This window comes from Mobula hypostoma, chromosome 15 (genome assembly GCF_963921235.1).
Source record: "Mobula hypostoma chromosome 15, sMobHyp1.1, whole genome shotgun sequence".
NCBI lineage: Eukaryota > Metazoa > Chordata > Chondrichthyes > Myliobatiformes > Myliobatidae > Mobula > Mobula hypostoma.
Window position 1 is genome coordinate 40,788,054 of NC_086111.1, and position 16,908 is coordinate 40,804,961.

General features: G+C 40.6%; 1 protein-coding gene across 3 annotated transcripts in view; it reads left to right on the forward strand.

Annotated features, from left to right (window-relative positions):
• uba3 (ubiquitin-like modifier activating enzyme 3) overlaps nt 1-16,908 on the forward strand; it is a 37,929-nt gene that overhangs the window by 11,492 nt on the left and 9,529 nt on the right. For all 3 annotated transcript variants that reach the window (XM_063067937.1, XM_063067939.1, XM_063067938.1), the window contains 4 exons: nt 259-302; nt 2,996-3,060; nt 12,438-12,593; nt 13,426-13,528. In XM_063067937.1, coding sequence (XP_062924007.1) covers nt 259-302; nt 2,996-3,060; nt 12,438-12,593; nt 13,426-13,528 — 368 coding nt within the window. The remainder of the gene's footprint in view (nt 1-258; nt 303-2,995; nt 3,061-12,437; nt 12,594-13,425; nt 13,529-16,908) is intronic.

Sequence of the window (16,908 nt, forward strand, 5' to 3'; positions counted from 1 at the left end):
TAAAATATGGTTAGTGCACTCTAGAAAAGTTCTGAGTTAACCCAGAATGACCCAACTTGAGCCTAACATAGTTGAGTTTTACTAGGCTCAAGTTGGGTAGTCATGCTGTACTGTGGTGTACCTTTTACTGTCAAGGGTTTTTGCTAGACATTGCAATTCATACAAATCTATCATGAAATTGGGAACCTAAGTCAGTAATGTAGTAAATAATATGAATAAAAACATTTGAGTTGCAACTTTTCTTACCTTTATTCTCAGCCATTTTAAAAGGATACAAGACTTCAATGAAACATTTTACAGGCGTAAGTAATGCCTCTTGCTAGAACGTGGCTTTTTATTCAGCTGATGGGAAGTTTCCAACTTCTGAACAAAACTGAAAATCTTAGAGTCTAACCCTGTTGAAATTACTAATCAAAAATCAGACTTTGTGGTTTTGATAGAATTATTTTTTCCTCGATAAATAACATTGACATGAATTGCTTTGGGGTGTTACACTCAAGTGATTGTTTTCCACTTTTGTGTATGAATGATAGAAGTAATTAACTATAAAGGGTTGGGTGATTGATTTGTAGTGATGGCTGCTACTGATGAAGAATGTTGTTGTGTTCATAAGTCACAGGAGGATTAGATGAGGAATGTAGAGCACTCAGTCTAGGAACAATGCTGCTTTGCAGCTGAATAAGTTATTTGGAGCAGATGTGAATTGAGTATTTATTGATGAACAGCATATTTGGATGAAAATTGTGGAAGCTCTAAATATTAACATAGGAATGGTGCTGGGGAATTTGAGGACAGCTAACACTATTGTTCAAAAAGGGAGAAGTAATTACTAGTCAGTTTAATTTCAGTGTTGAATATATTGTTGAAAATAATACCAAGAAATGGTAAAAACTTAATTTAATAATAGACAGCATGAATTTCCTAAAGGAAGGTCCTGTCTAAGTTAATTGACCCTCCTTGATACTGCCTTCAAAGTGGCCTGGCACTAGAGGGCGTACAAAGTGAGAAATCCAAGCATAATTGAGTCACGTATAAGGAATCTATTTGAGATGTGCAGCATAAATTGAAGGATATTGAGTGGGTGTGGAGGAACACCCACCTTGTGCTGTGCAGATTCCTAAAGGAACTCAAACATATCAATAAGGTGTTTTTTTTTTAAAAAGGCACATCAATTGTTTTTCTTAGCTGATATAGAGCTAAAGAGCTGTTTGAACTTTATACAATGTTAGTTGCAGCACAACTTGAGTATTACACTTCATAAATGTAGTGGTGTGATTACAAAGGAGGTAAAGAGCATGTTGCTGGGATTGAAAATTGTAGCTACAAGGGAAGAGTGAATAAGACGAGGTGAGATTCTATGAAATGGGACAGGCTGGGTGGATAAAATTGAGGAGCATAACTCTTAGTTGTACCTGCATGGAGTAAATGGGAAGGAATGGTTTCTCCTAGCATTGGTCAGGGAATTAAAGTAATTGGTAGAAGGAATGGAGAGGAGAGGCTGTTACGCTGGTCCCAATCCAGAGTCCAGTGGCAGCCGGACCCCAGAGACTTTGCAGTGGCTGCACCGATCCTCAGTGCATCCCTGAACACATAGTTCTTCACCTGGGAATATGCCATGTAACAGCCTCTCGAACAGTTTATTGATGCATTATTTAAGAAAGAAGCATGAATGGCATTAATGAGTTGTAGATGAATGGTTTTAGTTGAAGGTACAGGCAGACCCCAGGCTATGATTGGGTTTCATTCCTAAGAACTGATCATATCCTGAGCTCTTCATATGTTGAAAATAAAGAACATTGTGTGAGAGAATTTCAGCAACAGCTATGACGGGAGAGTGTGCTGCCACCAGCTGCTTCACTGGCTTAGTGAGTGAGTTTGATCAGTGTTCTTAGTACTAACTAATCCCCATTTGTGGAAATGGCCCAACCAGTAAAAGATTCCTTCATTCCTGAGGCAGCCAGCAAGTCCGTCCTATCACTTTCTCAAACTCTTGTACATATGTGGGCTGTTCATAAGTAGGGTATTTGTAACCTTGAGGCCTGTACAATGAATGTGGAGGAAAGTGTCAATTATATGAAATGTAGTGAATAAGTATTTTGAAATACTGTCTTGTAGGTGGATAGAACAAATCTCCCTACTGTCCACTTTCTACTTGTACTCAAACATGTTATTTGGGGAATGGAATAAGAATAGAATTCTTCTCAGTAATTTTCTGTTGAGGGTCTTTTAATAGAGATTGGAGGACATGAAGGAACTCAGAGAACTATAGTTATTTCTCACTTTTCATCATGGCTCCATGTCTGCATTGTTGGATGAGGCTTCTTCAACAATTTAAATAGAGCACTTAAGTTGGAATTTTGTTTTTCAAAGCTCTAAGAGGAATAGATAGTGGATAGCCAGCGCCTCTTCCCCAGGGCACCACTGCTCAATACAAGAGGACATGGCTTTAAGGTAAGGGGTGGGAAGTTCAAGGGGGATATTAGAGGAAGGTTTTTTACTCAGAGAGTGGTTGGTGCATGGAATGCACTGCCTGAGTCAGTGGTGGAGGCAGATACACTAGTGAAGTTTAAGAGACTACTAGACAGGTATATGGAGGAATTTAAGGTGGGGAGTTATATGGGAGGCAGGGTTTGAGGGTCAGCACAACATTGTGGGCCGAAGGGCCTGTACTGTGCTGTACTATTCTATGTTCTATACTATTTGCAGAGATAGTTTTCCTTAGTTCTTCCAGCTTTTTCAAATGAAAATACTGACAAAAAAAGGATTAATTTGATTCGTGTTGGGATTTTGTGTACAAAATGATTAATGTTTTCCAATCTAAAGACTGTCTTTGGACTCAGATTGAATATTATGATACAATATTTGAGAGATCATTGACCCATACATAATACTTTAATTATGAAGTTAGAATATCGAAGTGAGTATCAAAGTTGGGGAAATAAGGGCATCTCTTTGGCTGAAACAGAACTGTCAGTATTGAATATTTTTGTTTCAGAATTTCACATTATTATTAGTGGATTAGATTCTATCATTGCACGGCGATGGATCAATGGAATGTTGGTATGTATAATACTAAGGATATTTAATAGCTAGTAGCAATTCTGGAATGGCTCCATGGCAGCAATTTTTTTTTTAAAAAAAGGATTTTAGGTGACATAAGAGACATTATCAACACATAATCCATTTAAAAAGAAATTACAAGGAACATTGGCACCAAAGGCAGTAACCATGTAGAAATGTTCATCTTCAGCACATAACTCATCCGAGCTGCTTTCCTCACACGCTTCAAATCAGCCACCATTTTGAACTAAATGAATACCGCCCAGTGGCATTGATGCAAATCATCATGAAGTGCTTTGAGCAGCTGGTAATGGGACATATCAGAAGTTCCATTCCTGCCACATTGAACACTCAGTAACATGCTTACCAACAGAACTGGTCTATGACTGAAAACATAACATCTGTCATGTACCTGGCCCTGACACAATGTACCTTTATACTCAAGTCATTCTGCTGGCGCACAGAAACTGCACTACAGCAGACAGGAAGGCTTTACAATGAGTAGTCAAAACTCCCCAACACATCACTGGTCTCATCCTAGCCACCACTGAGGATGTATTTATAGAAAGGTGCCAAAAAAAAAGCCAATAACATGAAGGATCCCACCCATCCTCACGATCTGGTTGTCCCACTCCCATCAGGGAGGAGCTACGTAGCATCCACACCAGGACTACCAGTCTCAAACAGTTACATTCCCCAAGAAGTAAGGCTGATCAACACCTCCACCACCTACCCACCCTTCCAAATCCCTAACCACCACTACTTTATCATTCTCTGCCGGTCACCTTATGTACAGACACTCCTGTGCCTTGTGTCACCTTAGGGACATATAATCTGTATATAAGCTATCTTGCATATTTATATTTATTGCATTTTTTTTATTATTGTTTTTTTTTGTGTGTTGCATTGGATCCGGAGTAATAGTTTGTACTGGAAACAACGTTAAACAATCTTGAACTTTTCAGAATGGTCTTTTATCCAAAACAGCATCTTGGTGGTTGTAATATATGAAACTAGTTTTGCTGTTTCCATGCCTCACTGCAAGCATAACTGGGATACTTTTATCTAATTTTATGCCTGTGGTAGAATCAAACAGAAGAAGCCATTTGGTATCTTCATCTGGATCCCTGGACATTGAGCGGCTATGTAGTTTCTTATACAAGTGGTACTTAAATGTGGGGATTTCTGCCTTCCTTTTAACAGGTTTCAAAAGGTACATTTAATGTCAGAGAAATGTATACATCCTGAAATTTTTCTTTGCAAACATCCATGAAAACAGTAGTGCCCCAATGAATGATTGACAGTTAAAATGTTAGAACCCCAAACCCCCCCCCCAGCTCCCCCCCTTCCACACACAAGCAGCAGCAAAGCAAAGACCCCCCCCCCCCAAGAATCCCACCAGCAAAAAAGCATCAGCACTCTCCACGGAGCAGAGTTCCAGGCCCTTACCATTCATTGAGTGAATTGATAAGAACTTTCTCATCCCTCAACCATCTAGACTGATACTGTGTTTACTTATTTTTTGAGCTCTGCTGAGGGCAATATATCATTTCAACTATCCCGTCTGTTGCATTGACTCTGATTGGCATTACTTAGCTTGGCATTATTGCATATATTTTGGATACACTGTGGTCAGAAGTTTAGATGAAGGTTGAGAAACAGCAAGTGATTTGGGTATAGAAATTTGTGATGGTCACAATTTGAATGGTATTAAAATATGCACTCTCTGAGTAATCTCGAATTGTTATTCAGGCTACAAATGTGGTTGAGGTTTTATTTTTTTTTCCCCCCCCTGACACTATTACAGAGCTGAAAGAACAGGCTCAACTGAGATTGGCATATCAAGCATTTACAGTGGCAAGCAAAAGTTTGGGCACCCCTGGTCAAAATTTCTGTTACTGTGAATACCTAAGTGAGTAAAAGATGAACTGATTTCCAAAAGCCATAAAGTTGAAGATGACACATTTCTTCAATATTTTAAGCGAGAAAACTTTTTTATTTCCATCTTTTACAGTTTCAAAATAACAAAAAAGGAAAAGGGCCCAAAGCAAAGGTTTGGGCACTCTGCATGGCCAGTACTTAGTAACACCCCCTTTGGCAAGTATCACAGCTTGTAAATGCTTTTTGTAGCCAGCTAAGGGTCTTTCAATTCTTGTTTGAGAGTTCTATTTTAACTTCATCAGTCCACAGGACTTGTTTCCAAGATGCATCAGGCTTGTTTTAGATGATCCTTTGAATTTTTTGAATAGAACTTTTTGGCCGCAATGAGCAAAGGTATGTTTGGAGAAAAAAGGGTGCAGAATTTTATGAAAAGAATCCCTCTCCAACTGTTAAGTGTGGGGGTGGATTGATCATGCTTTGGGCTTGTGTTGCAGCCAGTGGCACGGGGAACACTTACTGGTAGAGGGAAGAATGAATTCAATTAAATACCAGCAAATTCTGGAAGCAAACATCACATTGTCTGTATAAAAATAAATAAATAAATAATTTTTAAAAAGCTGAAGATGAAAAGAGGATGGCTTCTACAACAGGATAATGATCCTAAACACACCTCAAAATCCACAATGGACTATCTCTAGGCGCAAGCTGAAGATTTTGCCATGGTCCTCACAGTCCCCTGACCTAAACATTATCAAGAATCTGTGGATAGACCTCAAGAGCAGTGCATGCAAGACAGCCCAAGAATCTCGCAGAACTAGAAGCCTTTTGCAAGGAAGAATGGGCGAAAATCCCCCAAATAAGAATTGAAAGACTCTTAGCTAGCTACAGAAAGCATTTACAAGCTGTGGTACTTGCCAAAAGGGGTGTTATTAAGTACTGCCATGCAGGGTGCCCGAACTTTTGCTACAGGCCCTTTTCCTTTTTTGTTATTTTGAAACTGTAAAAGATGGAAATAGTTTTCTTGCTCAAAATATTAAAGGAATGTGTCATCTTTACCATTATGATTTTTGGAAATCAGTTCATCTTTTACTCGCTTAGCCATTCACAGTAACAGAAATTTTGACCAGGGGTGCCCAGGCTTTTGCATGCCACTGTATGTGTTAAATAGGTATCTAACCAACGTGAAGGAGAAGTGTTTGTCTAAGTGGTTTGATTCAATAATCATGAGAGATGTAGCAGAGGGCAGAGTTGCACACTAAGTATTTTAGAATATTTGATTTTTAGGAAATGGTCATAATAGAAAGGAAGAGGGTTACAGTCGTAGAGAGAGCAACAGGAATGTGTTTCCCTGATTTTAAAAACTGAAAAAATATTGCACCGTGTCATAGTCACACAGCATAAAAACGACATTTGCCCACCACATCCTGAAGAATGAGGTTGTAGTATTCGTTCATGTTCTCATTGAGGAGTGATAAACAGTTTTTGGAGTATATGATAAAATTAGGGTGCTTATAGCCATGAATCACTGGATGAATGTTAGCATGACATTTGAAGTTCACGTTAGGCTTGAAGGATTAAATTTGTAAATACAATCAAGATAGTTCACTAATCAGAACATTTCGAAACCAACTTGAGGCAAACTAAGATTTTGCATTGTGCAACAAAACTAAATTAATAATTTTGTGGTTAAAGATCCTTTAAGGAACACTGATATTAATATGATAGATTTAATAGTATTTTAGAGTGATTTACCTACACTAATAAGGGTTTGTATCTTCAAAAATAACCCAGTTAAACTTGGCAATTAACGTAGCTGAGCAGACAAAAATTAAATGGGAAGAATTTAAATCAATAATTCATTATTTGTAACAAACATGCAATTCATCGAGGAAATTAGAACTGGAAAAGTGTCCAAAAATGTTTTTGATTTAATAATGGTGATCATTCTTTGTGGTAACATAACATGAGGATTGAGAAGGTTTTTGGAAATGCAACATTGAATAACTAAATTGATGTAAAACAGGCACAGGCTATCAGAAGGTATAACATCAAGTTATTAAAGCAGCTTTGGTTTGCATTTAAAAGAGGGTTATTTAAAAAAAAAACATGCCTCTTAGAAACATGAGAAATGTAATGGTAAATAGCAGATATTTCAACCAAATAGTTTGTGTGCTATCAGAACAGAAAGCCCAAGTCTCAGAAATGATGATGAACCAAGAATCTAATGAGAAAGGGAAACTTAAAGAAAGTAGCATAGAAGCTATTGAAGACTATTGAGTTGCTTATATTTCAATGCAAGAAGTATTGTAGGAAATGGAGATGGGCCCGGGGCATGGATCAACACATTGAATTATGACATTGTAACCATTATTGACTTGTTTGAGGAGGGGCAGGACTGGCACTTCAGTATTTCAGATTTCTGTTTTAGACGCAATGGGGAGAGTGTTTAAAGGGGGAGGTGTGGCAATATTAGTCAGGGGAAGTGTCATGCCACTGCTCAGTCAGGACAGGCTGGAGAACTGTGGTAGTGAGGCTTTATGGGTGGAACTGAGGAATAAGAAAGGTATGCTCACGTTAATGGGGCTGTATCATAGACCACCCAATGGTCCTAGGGATTTAGAAGAACCAATTTGTAGAGAGATTGCAGACTGTTGCAAAAAAACAAAGATGTGATAGATGATTTTAACTTTCCACATTGACTGGGACACCCATACTGTAAAAGGACTAGATGGGATAGAGTTTGTCAAATGTGTTCAGGAAAGTTTTCTTCATCAATATATAGAGGTCCCAACAAGAGTGTGTGATACTGGATTTCCTATTAGGGAATGAGACAGGGCAGATGACAGAAGTTTGTATAGGTGAACACCATCTAGTTTCAAAGTAAATATGGAGAAAGATGGGTCTGGTCTGCGGGTTGAGATTCTAAATTGGAGAAAGGCCAATTTTAATGGCATCAAAGGATCTGGCAAGTGTGGATTGGGACAGGCTGTTTTCTGGCAAAGGGGTACTTGATAAGTCAGATGCCTTCAAAAGCGAAATGTGAGGTACAAAGTTTTTATATATCTGTCAGAATAAAAGGCAAGGATAACAGCTTTGGGGAAACTTGGTTTTTGAGAGATGATAGGCCCTGGTTAAGAGGAGAAAGGAGGTGCAGAACACATATGCCGGTAGGAACAAATGTGGTACTTGTCGAGTATAAGAAGTGCAATGAGAATACTTAAAAGAAATCAGAAGACATAGAAGAAGGCATGAGGTTGCCTTGGGAAATGAATCCTAAGGCTTTCTACAGATACATTAAGAGCAAAAGGATTGTAAGAGACAAAATTCTTCCTCTGGAAGATTAGAATGGTAATCTATGTCTGGAGCCAAAAGAGATGATCTTAAATGGATATTTTGCATCTGTATTTAGTCCAGAGAAGAACAGAGTCTATTGAAATGAGGCAAAGGAGCAATGAGGTCATGAACCTTATACAGGATAAGAAGGAGGAGGTGTTTGCTGTCTTAAGGCACTTCACGGTGGACAAATCCCCAGAGCTGAACAAGGTGTTCTCTCAGACCCTGTGGGAGATGCGCAGAAACTGTAGCAGCCCTAGCAAAAATATTTGAATGGTCCTTTGCAACAGGTGAGGTATTGGAGGATAGCTACTTTTGTTCTGCTGTTTAAGAAAGGCTCTAAGAATAAACCAGAAAATTATAGCCAATGAGCCTGACATCAGTAATGGGAAAGTTATTGGAAGGGATTCTAAGAGACTAGATATCTGAGTGTTTGGACAGGTGGATTGATTAGAAATGGTCAGCATGGGTTTGCGTGTGGTAGGTTGTGTCTAACCAGTTTAGAGTTTTTTGATGATGTTACCAGGAAAGTTGAAGACAAGGCGGTGGATGTTGTCTACATGAACTTTAGTAAGGCCTTTGACAAGCTCCCACATGGGAGGTTGGTTAAGAAGGTTCATTTGCTTGGCATTCAAGATGAGGTAGTAAATTGGATTAGACATTGGCTCTGTGGGAGAAACCAGAGAGGTTGTAGATGGTTCCTTTGAGTGCCGCAGGGATCAGTGCTGGGCCTCTAGTTGGTTGTCATCTATATCAACAATGTGGATAATAATGTGGTTAATTTGATCAGCAAATCTGGATGATACCAAGATTGAAAATAGTGAGGAAGGCTATCAAGACTTGCAGAGGGATCTGGACCAGCTAGACCCTGACCCTCCCACCACTGCAAGGCCCCGTGGCCCCACTACCCAGCCTAACACCTCCAACCCTTCAGCACGCCCCCATTAAACCCTAGCCCTCTCCCCACCAGGGAGCCACGTTCACCCCACATCACCAGAACCACGCCAGCCCATAAACATCTCCAACCCTACCCTTCACCCTAATCCTAACTTCTAATGGACCGCGCACCCCTATTAAACCAGACAGCACCGCAAATAACCCAAGCCAGTCTCCACAAAAGGGTTTACGTAACACCGGCCCCCACCGTCCCCTCTTGCACCCCGCCCCACCATCAACCCGGGTGCTCTTTCAACCACTCCCTCCACCGCAAGGTCCCGCAGCCCCAGCTCCCAGCCATACCCCTAATCCTAATACCTCTAACCCTCCTACACTCCCCCATAAACCCAAGCCACCCCACAAACATCCCCAACCCTACCCTTCACCCTTACCCTAACTTCCAATGGACCCGAAATAACCCAAACCACACCCCACAAAAGGGCTGGCGTAACAGTCCTTTGCCCTACCCCTAAACCTAACATCTCCAACCCTCCTACACACCCCTGGAAACCTCAGCCCTCCGCCCCCCACTGCAAGGGCCTGCAAAACCCACCCCCTGCAATGCCAAGCAAGTTGCTGGTGAATGCAGCATGCCAGGCAGCATCTCTAGGAAGAGGTGCAGTCGACGTTTTGGGCCGAGACCCTTCGTCAGGACTAACTGAAAGAAGAGCTAGTAAGAGATTTGAAAGAGGGAGGGGGAGGGTGAGATCTGAAATGATAGGAGAAGACGGGAGGGGGAGGGACGGAGCCAAGATCTGGACAGTTGATTGGCAAAAGGGATATGAGAGGATCATGGGACAGGAGGCCTAGGGAGAAAGAAAGGCAGGGGGGTGGGGGGAGCCCAGAGGATTGGCAAGGGGTATATTGGCGAGACCCAGCACAGACTCGGAGATCATTTTGCTGAACACCTGTACTCTGTCCACCAGAGAAAGCAGGATCTCCCAGTGGCCACACATTTTAATTCCACGCTCCATTCCCATTCTGATATGTCTATCCACAGCCTCCTCTACTGTAAAGATGAAGCCACACTCAGGTTGGAGGAACAACACCTTATATTCCGTCTGGGTAGCCTCTAACCTGATGGCATGAACATTGACTTCTCAAACTTCCGCTAATGCCCCACCTCCCCCTCGTACCCCATCCGGTATTTATTTATTTATATACAAGCGTTCTTTTTCTCTCTCCTCTTTCTCCCTCTGTCCCTCTCACTATACCCCTTGCCCATCCTCTGGGTTTCCCTCCCTCCCCCTTTTCTTTCTCCCTAGGCCTCCTGTCCCATGATCCTCTCATATCCCTTTTGCCAATCAACTGTCCAGCTCTTGGCTCCATCCCTCTCCCTCCTGTCTTCTCCTATCATTTTGGATCTCCCCCTCCTCCTGACTTTCAAATCTCTTACTAGCTCTTCTTTCAGTTAGTCCTGACAAAGGGTCTCGGCCCGAAACGTCGACTATACCTCTTCCTAGAGATGCTGCCTGGCCTGCTGCATTCACCAGCAACTTTTATGTGTGTTGCTTGAAATTCCAGCATCTGCAGATTTCCTCGTGTTTGCCCTGCAATGCCGTTTGCCACCCCACCCCACCTCCCTTCACTGTGAATCTTCAACCCCCATTACCAAACTCTACCCCCAGGCCTGTCCCTCCTCACAAAACCCTTCAATTAGCTACTGCACAACCCCCACATCACAGCACCCAGTCCCTATTTTAAAAAAAACACCCAAATCCAAAACACTATACATCAGCAATAACTCCACCATTTTAACTTAAACTCCAGAATGGAGGTTAACAAGGAGGAAGATCCCAATAAAGGCAAGTCAGGGACCGAGATGATGACAACATGGACCAAAAACAAAGTGGCAGGGTGAAGTGATACTGCATCTCCAGTACAAGATCCACAAATACTAGAGGGATATTTTGCTCACTGTCCGCATACCCAAACCTGAATCCTTCCTCTTTGAGAGGACCACCAGGGTAGGTCTTGCACAGATCTGGGGATCTGGGAGTACAGGTCCATAATTAATTGAAAGTGGTGTCACAGGTAGATCTGGATGTTAAGAAAGCTTTTGGCACATTCTCCTTCATAAATCAAAGTATTGAGTACAAGAGTGGTGTTGAAGTTGTGTTCAATTTAGAGTATTGTGTGCAGTTTTGGTCACCTAACTGCAGGACAGATGTAAGTAACATTGAAAGAGGTAGGGAAAATTTACAAGGATGTTGCTGGGCCTGGAGGACCTGAACTATAAGGGAAGATTGAATAGGTTAGAACTTTATTCATTAGAGCGTTAGAAGATTGAGGGGAGATTTGATAGAGGTTTACAAAATTGAGGGGGGTAGATAGGGTAAATGCAAGCAGGCTTTTTCCACTGAGATGAGAAAACCTACTGATGCTGGAAATCCAAGCAACAAGCACAAAATGTTGGAGGCACCTTGCAGTCTAGGCTGCGTCTATGGAAAAGAGTAAACAGTCCATGTTTCCTAGTGAAGGTTCTCAGCCTGAAATATTGACTGATTACTCTCTTCCATAGATGCTGCATGGCCTGCTGAGTTCCTCCAGCATTTTGTATTTGTTCTTTCTGCTGAGTTTGGGTGAGACTACACCTTTCACACTTAACCCATGTCCTCTATGAATTGTTTAACAGGGCCATGAGGAGACTTCACTCAGAGGGTGGTGAGAGTGTGGAACAGGCTACCAGTGCAAATGGTGGAGACAATTTCAACACTTCAAGAGAAGTTTGGATAAGGAACATGTTTGGGAAGGATATGGAGTGCTATGGTCTGAGTGCAGGTTGATGTGACTAGGCAGATTAAATTGTTTGGCATTGGCCTGCTTCTGTCCTCTAACTTTCTATCACTCTAAAATAATGGGAACAAAAAGTTGAGTTTGAGGTGATTACAGAGATTTTGGATGTGGACTAGATTTTCCAGAGATCCCTAGGTTTTGAAATGGCCTTGTGGGTTATAAAGTATTAGTTCTATCTCACGATTTGAGAACAAAGGAAGGATAAAAGTGGGAAATGCATGCCCATTAGTTTGGCATCACTAGTAAGGAAAAGGCTAGGGTCTGTAGCACAGAGAACTTTGAAAATTGCTATGTAATTGGACAAAGACAATAGATGAACGAAAGGAAATGTTAGATTTTTTTTGTTAGGGTTGCTAAGAGAGCTACAAGTGTTGGCTGTCCTTGTAGTGATTCTGTGGTTGTATATTCTAAAAATATACTTTTTCTTGTAGATATCCCTGCTGAACTTTGAAGACGGAACTCTAGACCCAAGCTCCATTATTCCACTGATTGATGGTGGGACTGAAGGATTTAAGGGTAATGCACGTGTGATACTTCCAGGAATGACAGCATGTATAGAATGTACATTGGAATTATACCCTCCTCAGGTAACTTGGCATCACAAAGTTGTTACTGATTCAATCTTTGGAATTCAATCATTGACGGTAAAGTTAATAATTTAGTAAGGCATTTGCTCATTTAAATCCTTGTCGTTAAGATTCATATTTAAGCATATTCCCAATTTTACCAATTAATTTTCAGTTCAAGTTCTGCCAATACTAATATGAATAGTTTATTACCATTTATTAATATCCCTTGGATCAATCTACATTATTCCAAGAAAGACTAAAATAACCTAACTCATAAATCTATTAATGTTACTATATTTGTGCTCGTTGGGTAATGAGTGTAAACCTTTGTACTTAATTTCAGTATACTCAGCATTTTCCTCCCTGGTGCTTTTAAAATATGGAACTCTTATAGGGATTTATGTTTATTTCTTTCTGCTCTGTATTTTAGATTAGGCAATTATTGGATCTATTTTTTAACTAATGGGAAATCTAGTTTTAGTGTATGTATTAAAATTTAAAAGGCTGGCTGGTGGTGTAGTGGCATCAGCACTGGACTTCAAGGCAGATGGTCCTGAGTTCAAACCCAGCCAGGTCCCAACCTGGGCAGCAGCAGTATCTGTGTGGAAGAAAGGCCCTATGGTCCATGAGGTCATGAAGAATTGGATGCAACTGAACAACAACAAATTAAAATTAAAACATTAATAACCTAAGAAATTAAAATGGGAGCGGGTCATATCCCCAAACCCTAGGCTATTCTTCAAGATGCTGGCTGAACTGATCATGGCCTGATTTTTCCTTTTTTTGGTGACAGGGTTCTCAAGGTAATGGTAGTAAATGAAAATAATATTGCAACCTCTTGTTCTTCCAGATAAACTTTCCTATGTGTACTATTGCTTCAATGCCTAGACTTCCAGAGCATTGTATTGAATATGTTAGAGTCCTACAATGGCCCAAAGAAAACCCTTTTGGAGGTAAAGTTAAACAAACTTTAATATTTTGGGATTTGCAGTTTTGAGTTATATACGCTGTTTACTGTGAGTGTAAAAGATTCCTGTATACAAACTCAAGTGTTTTACTCTAACTGCTCTGTTGTGCCTAGACTAAAATCTCCATTGTAAATAAGTGTGGGAAATTAAGAATACAGGCATAGCGGTACACTCTTAAGTTGATTAGAAACAATCTGAAACTTTGTCTGAACATTTAAAGTTTAACCTGAAACTTTGAATCAATTTTAGTTAATAACTGTTGTTCTAAACAGAAGCTGCATCATATATTGAGTACATCCTCCCATGTAGAGATACTCCCACATGCCCTGTGTAAAGAGGGAGGAGCTACTCCTTGTTACATTTCAAAATAGAACCTTTTGTACCAGTTTGTCATACTGGGACTAGCCTTCCGTATCAAAACATTTTCATCAACTTTCACATTACATTTTATGTTGACTTTGCATTTTTTTTTATTCCCAACTCTCCTGTGGATTCTCCATTTCTGACTGTTATCCACGTGTATCAGTAATTGGACATTTCATTGCCTCTCAGATTTATTTTGTGTACTGCTTGCTTCATTTTGTAATTCTGTGTACTGGATGTGTTGATCTGTTTTTTCTTGTGTTAGAATAATTTAATATATGTTCATTACACATTGCTTAATCTTTAACATTGTTTTGTAGTGGAGAAATTCCTTGCTTCCTAAAAACCTTGACCAACCTACCATCCATTTCATCAAATTTTAAATTATGACACAATATAAGATACCCTGCTGTTTCCTTTCTAAGTTGCAATTATTCTGTGGTTGGGTGTTGGAAGAGTCACACTCAAGACACAGTCGTGACTCAATTTTAGGAACTGGAGTGTGAGATACTTGATCTGATATCAGGGAATTAGATAGGGCAGGTGACAGAAGTTAAAGTTGGGGAACACTTTGAAATTAATGGCATTATGATCACTAGATGCAAAGTAAATATGCAAATAGGGGTCTGGTGTTGCGGTTTGAGATTCTAAATTGGGGAAAGGTCGATTTATTGGAAAATTGGTATCAGAAGGGATCTGGCAAGTGTGGACTAGGACAATCTGTTTTCTGGCAAAGGTGTACTTGGTAAGTGGGAGGCCTTCAAAAGTGAAATTTTGAGAGTGTTAGTGACTTTCAGGATAAAAAGTAACAATAACAGGTGTAGGGAACATTGGTTTTTGAGAGAGATTGAGACCCTGGTTAAGAAAAAAGGTGCTCAGCAGGTATAGATGGGTAGGAACAAATGAGGTGCTTATGATGTGTTTTTTAAAAAAAAAATGCAGGAGAACACTTAAGAAAGATTGGAGGGGTGGGGGGGGGGGCGGGCTGAAAGAAGGCAAGAGGTTGCCCTAGCAAATGAGGTGATGGAGAATCCTAAGGGATTGTACAGATACGCTAAGAATAAAAGGATTGCAAGGGCCAGAATTGGTTCTGTGGAAGATCAGAATGGTAATCTATGCATTAAGCCAAAAGAGATGGGCGAGGTTTTAAATGATTATTTTGCATCTGTATTTACTCCGGAGATGGATACAGAGTCTGTAGAAGTGAGGCAAAGCAGCACCAACTTCATGGACCCTATACAGATTAGAGGAGGAGGTGTTTGCTGTCCATGGGTAAATTGGAGTGGATAAGTCCCCAGGGTCTGACAAGATGTTTCCTCGGACCCTGCGGGAGGCAAGTACAGAAATTGCAGGGGCCCTAGCAGAGATATTTATATTATCCTTAGCGACAGGTGAGATATTGGAAGTTTGAAGGACAGCAAATGTGGTTCTGATTAAGAAAGGTTCTAAAAATAAACTAGGAAATTATAGGCCAGTGAGCCTGACATCAGTAGTGAGAAAGTTATTGGAAGGTATTCTAAGGGACTGGATAGATAGATATTTGTATAGATATGGACTGGTTAAGGATAGTCAGCATGGCTTTGTGTGTTGTGGTAGGGCATGACTAACCAATCTTGGTGTTTTTTTGAGGAAGTTACCAGGAAAGTGGATGAAGGCAAAGCAGTGGATGTTTTCTACATGGACTTCAGCAAGGCATTTGACAAGGACCCGCATGGGAGGTTGGTCAAGAAGGTGCAATTGCTTAGCATTCAAGATGAGTTAGTAAATGGGATTAGACATTGGATTTGTTGGAGAAGCCAAAAAGTGGTATTAGATGGTTGCCTCTCTGACTGGAGGCCTGTGACTAGTGGAGTACCACAAGGATCGGTGCTGTTTCCGTTGTTGTTTGTCATCTATGTCAACTCCCTGGATGATGATGTCAACTGGATCAGCAAATTTTCAAATGGTACCAAGATTAGGGGTGTAGTGGAAAGTGATAAAAGCTGTCTAGATCAGCTGGAAAAATGGGTTGTAACATGGCAGGTGGAATTTAATGCAGGCAAGTGTGAGATGTTGCACTTCGGTAGGACCAACCAGGGTATGGTAGAGCATTGAGGAGTGTGGTAGAACAGGAATCTTGGAGTACAGGTCCACAATTCATTGAAAGTGGTGTCACAGGTAGAAGCGTAAGTAACCTTTTGGCACATTGGCCTCCATAAAGTAGAGTATTGAGTACAGGAGATGGGAATGTTGTGTTGAAGTTGTATAAGATGTTGGTGAGGCCTAATTTGGAGTATTGTGTGCAGTTTTGGTCACCTACCTACAGGAAAGATGTAAATAAGGTTGAAAGGATGCAGAGAAAATTTACAAAGATATTAGAAGATTGAGGGGATTTTATAGAGGTATACACAATTATGAGGGGGTAGAGATAGGGTAAATACAAGCATGCTTCTTTTCCACTGAGGTTGGGTGGGACTACAACTAGAGGTCATGGGTTGAGGGTAAAAGGCGAAAAGTTTAAGAGGAGCATGAGGGGAAACTTCATTCAGGGTTGTGAGAGTGGAATGAGCTGCTAGCACAATGGTGCATGAGAGCTCGGTTTCAACATTTAAGAGCAGTTTGGGTAGGTACATGGATGGTAGGGGTTTGGGGGGTGCTGGTGGGGGGATAAATGGAACTAGGCAGTTTAAATGGTTTGGCATGGACTAGATGTACCAGATAGCCTTTTTCTGCGCCATACTTTCTATGACTATAACAGCTTCTTCCCCTCTGCCTTCAGATTTCTGAAATGATGATAAACCATGAATACCACCTCATTATTTTTGCTCTTTTTGCACTAATTTAATATTTTAAATATGTTATAGTTTACAGCATCTTTTATGTAGTGCACTGTATTGATGCCACAAAACAACAACTTTCACGACATATGTCAGTAGTAATAAACCCAATTCTGAGTCTGAGTCAAGCATTTGCCCTTTTCCAGTTGTTATGTTCTTTCATATCCTTGGATTCCGGTTTGGATT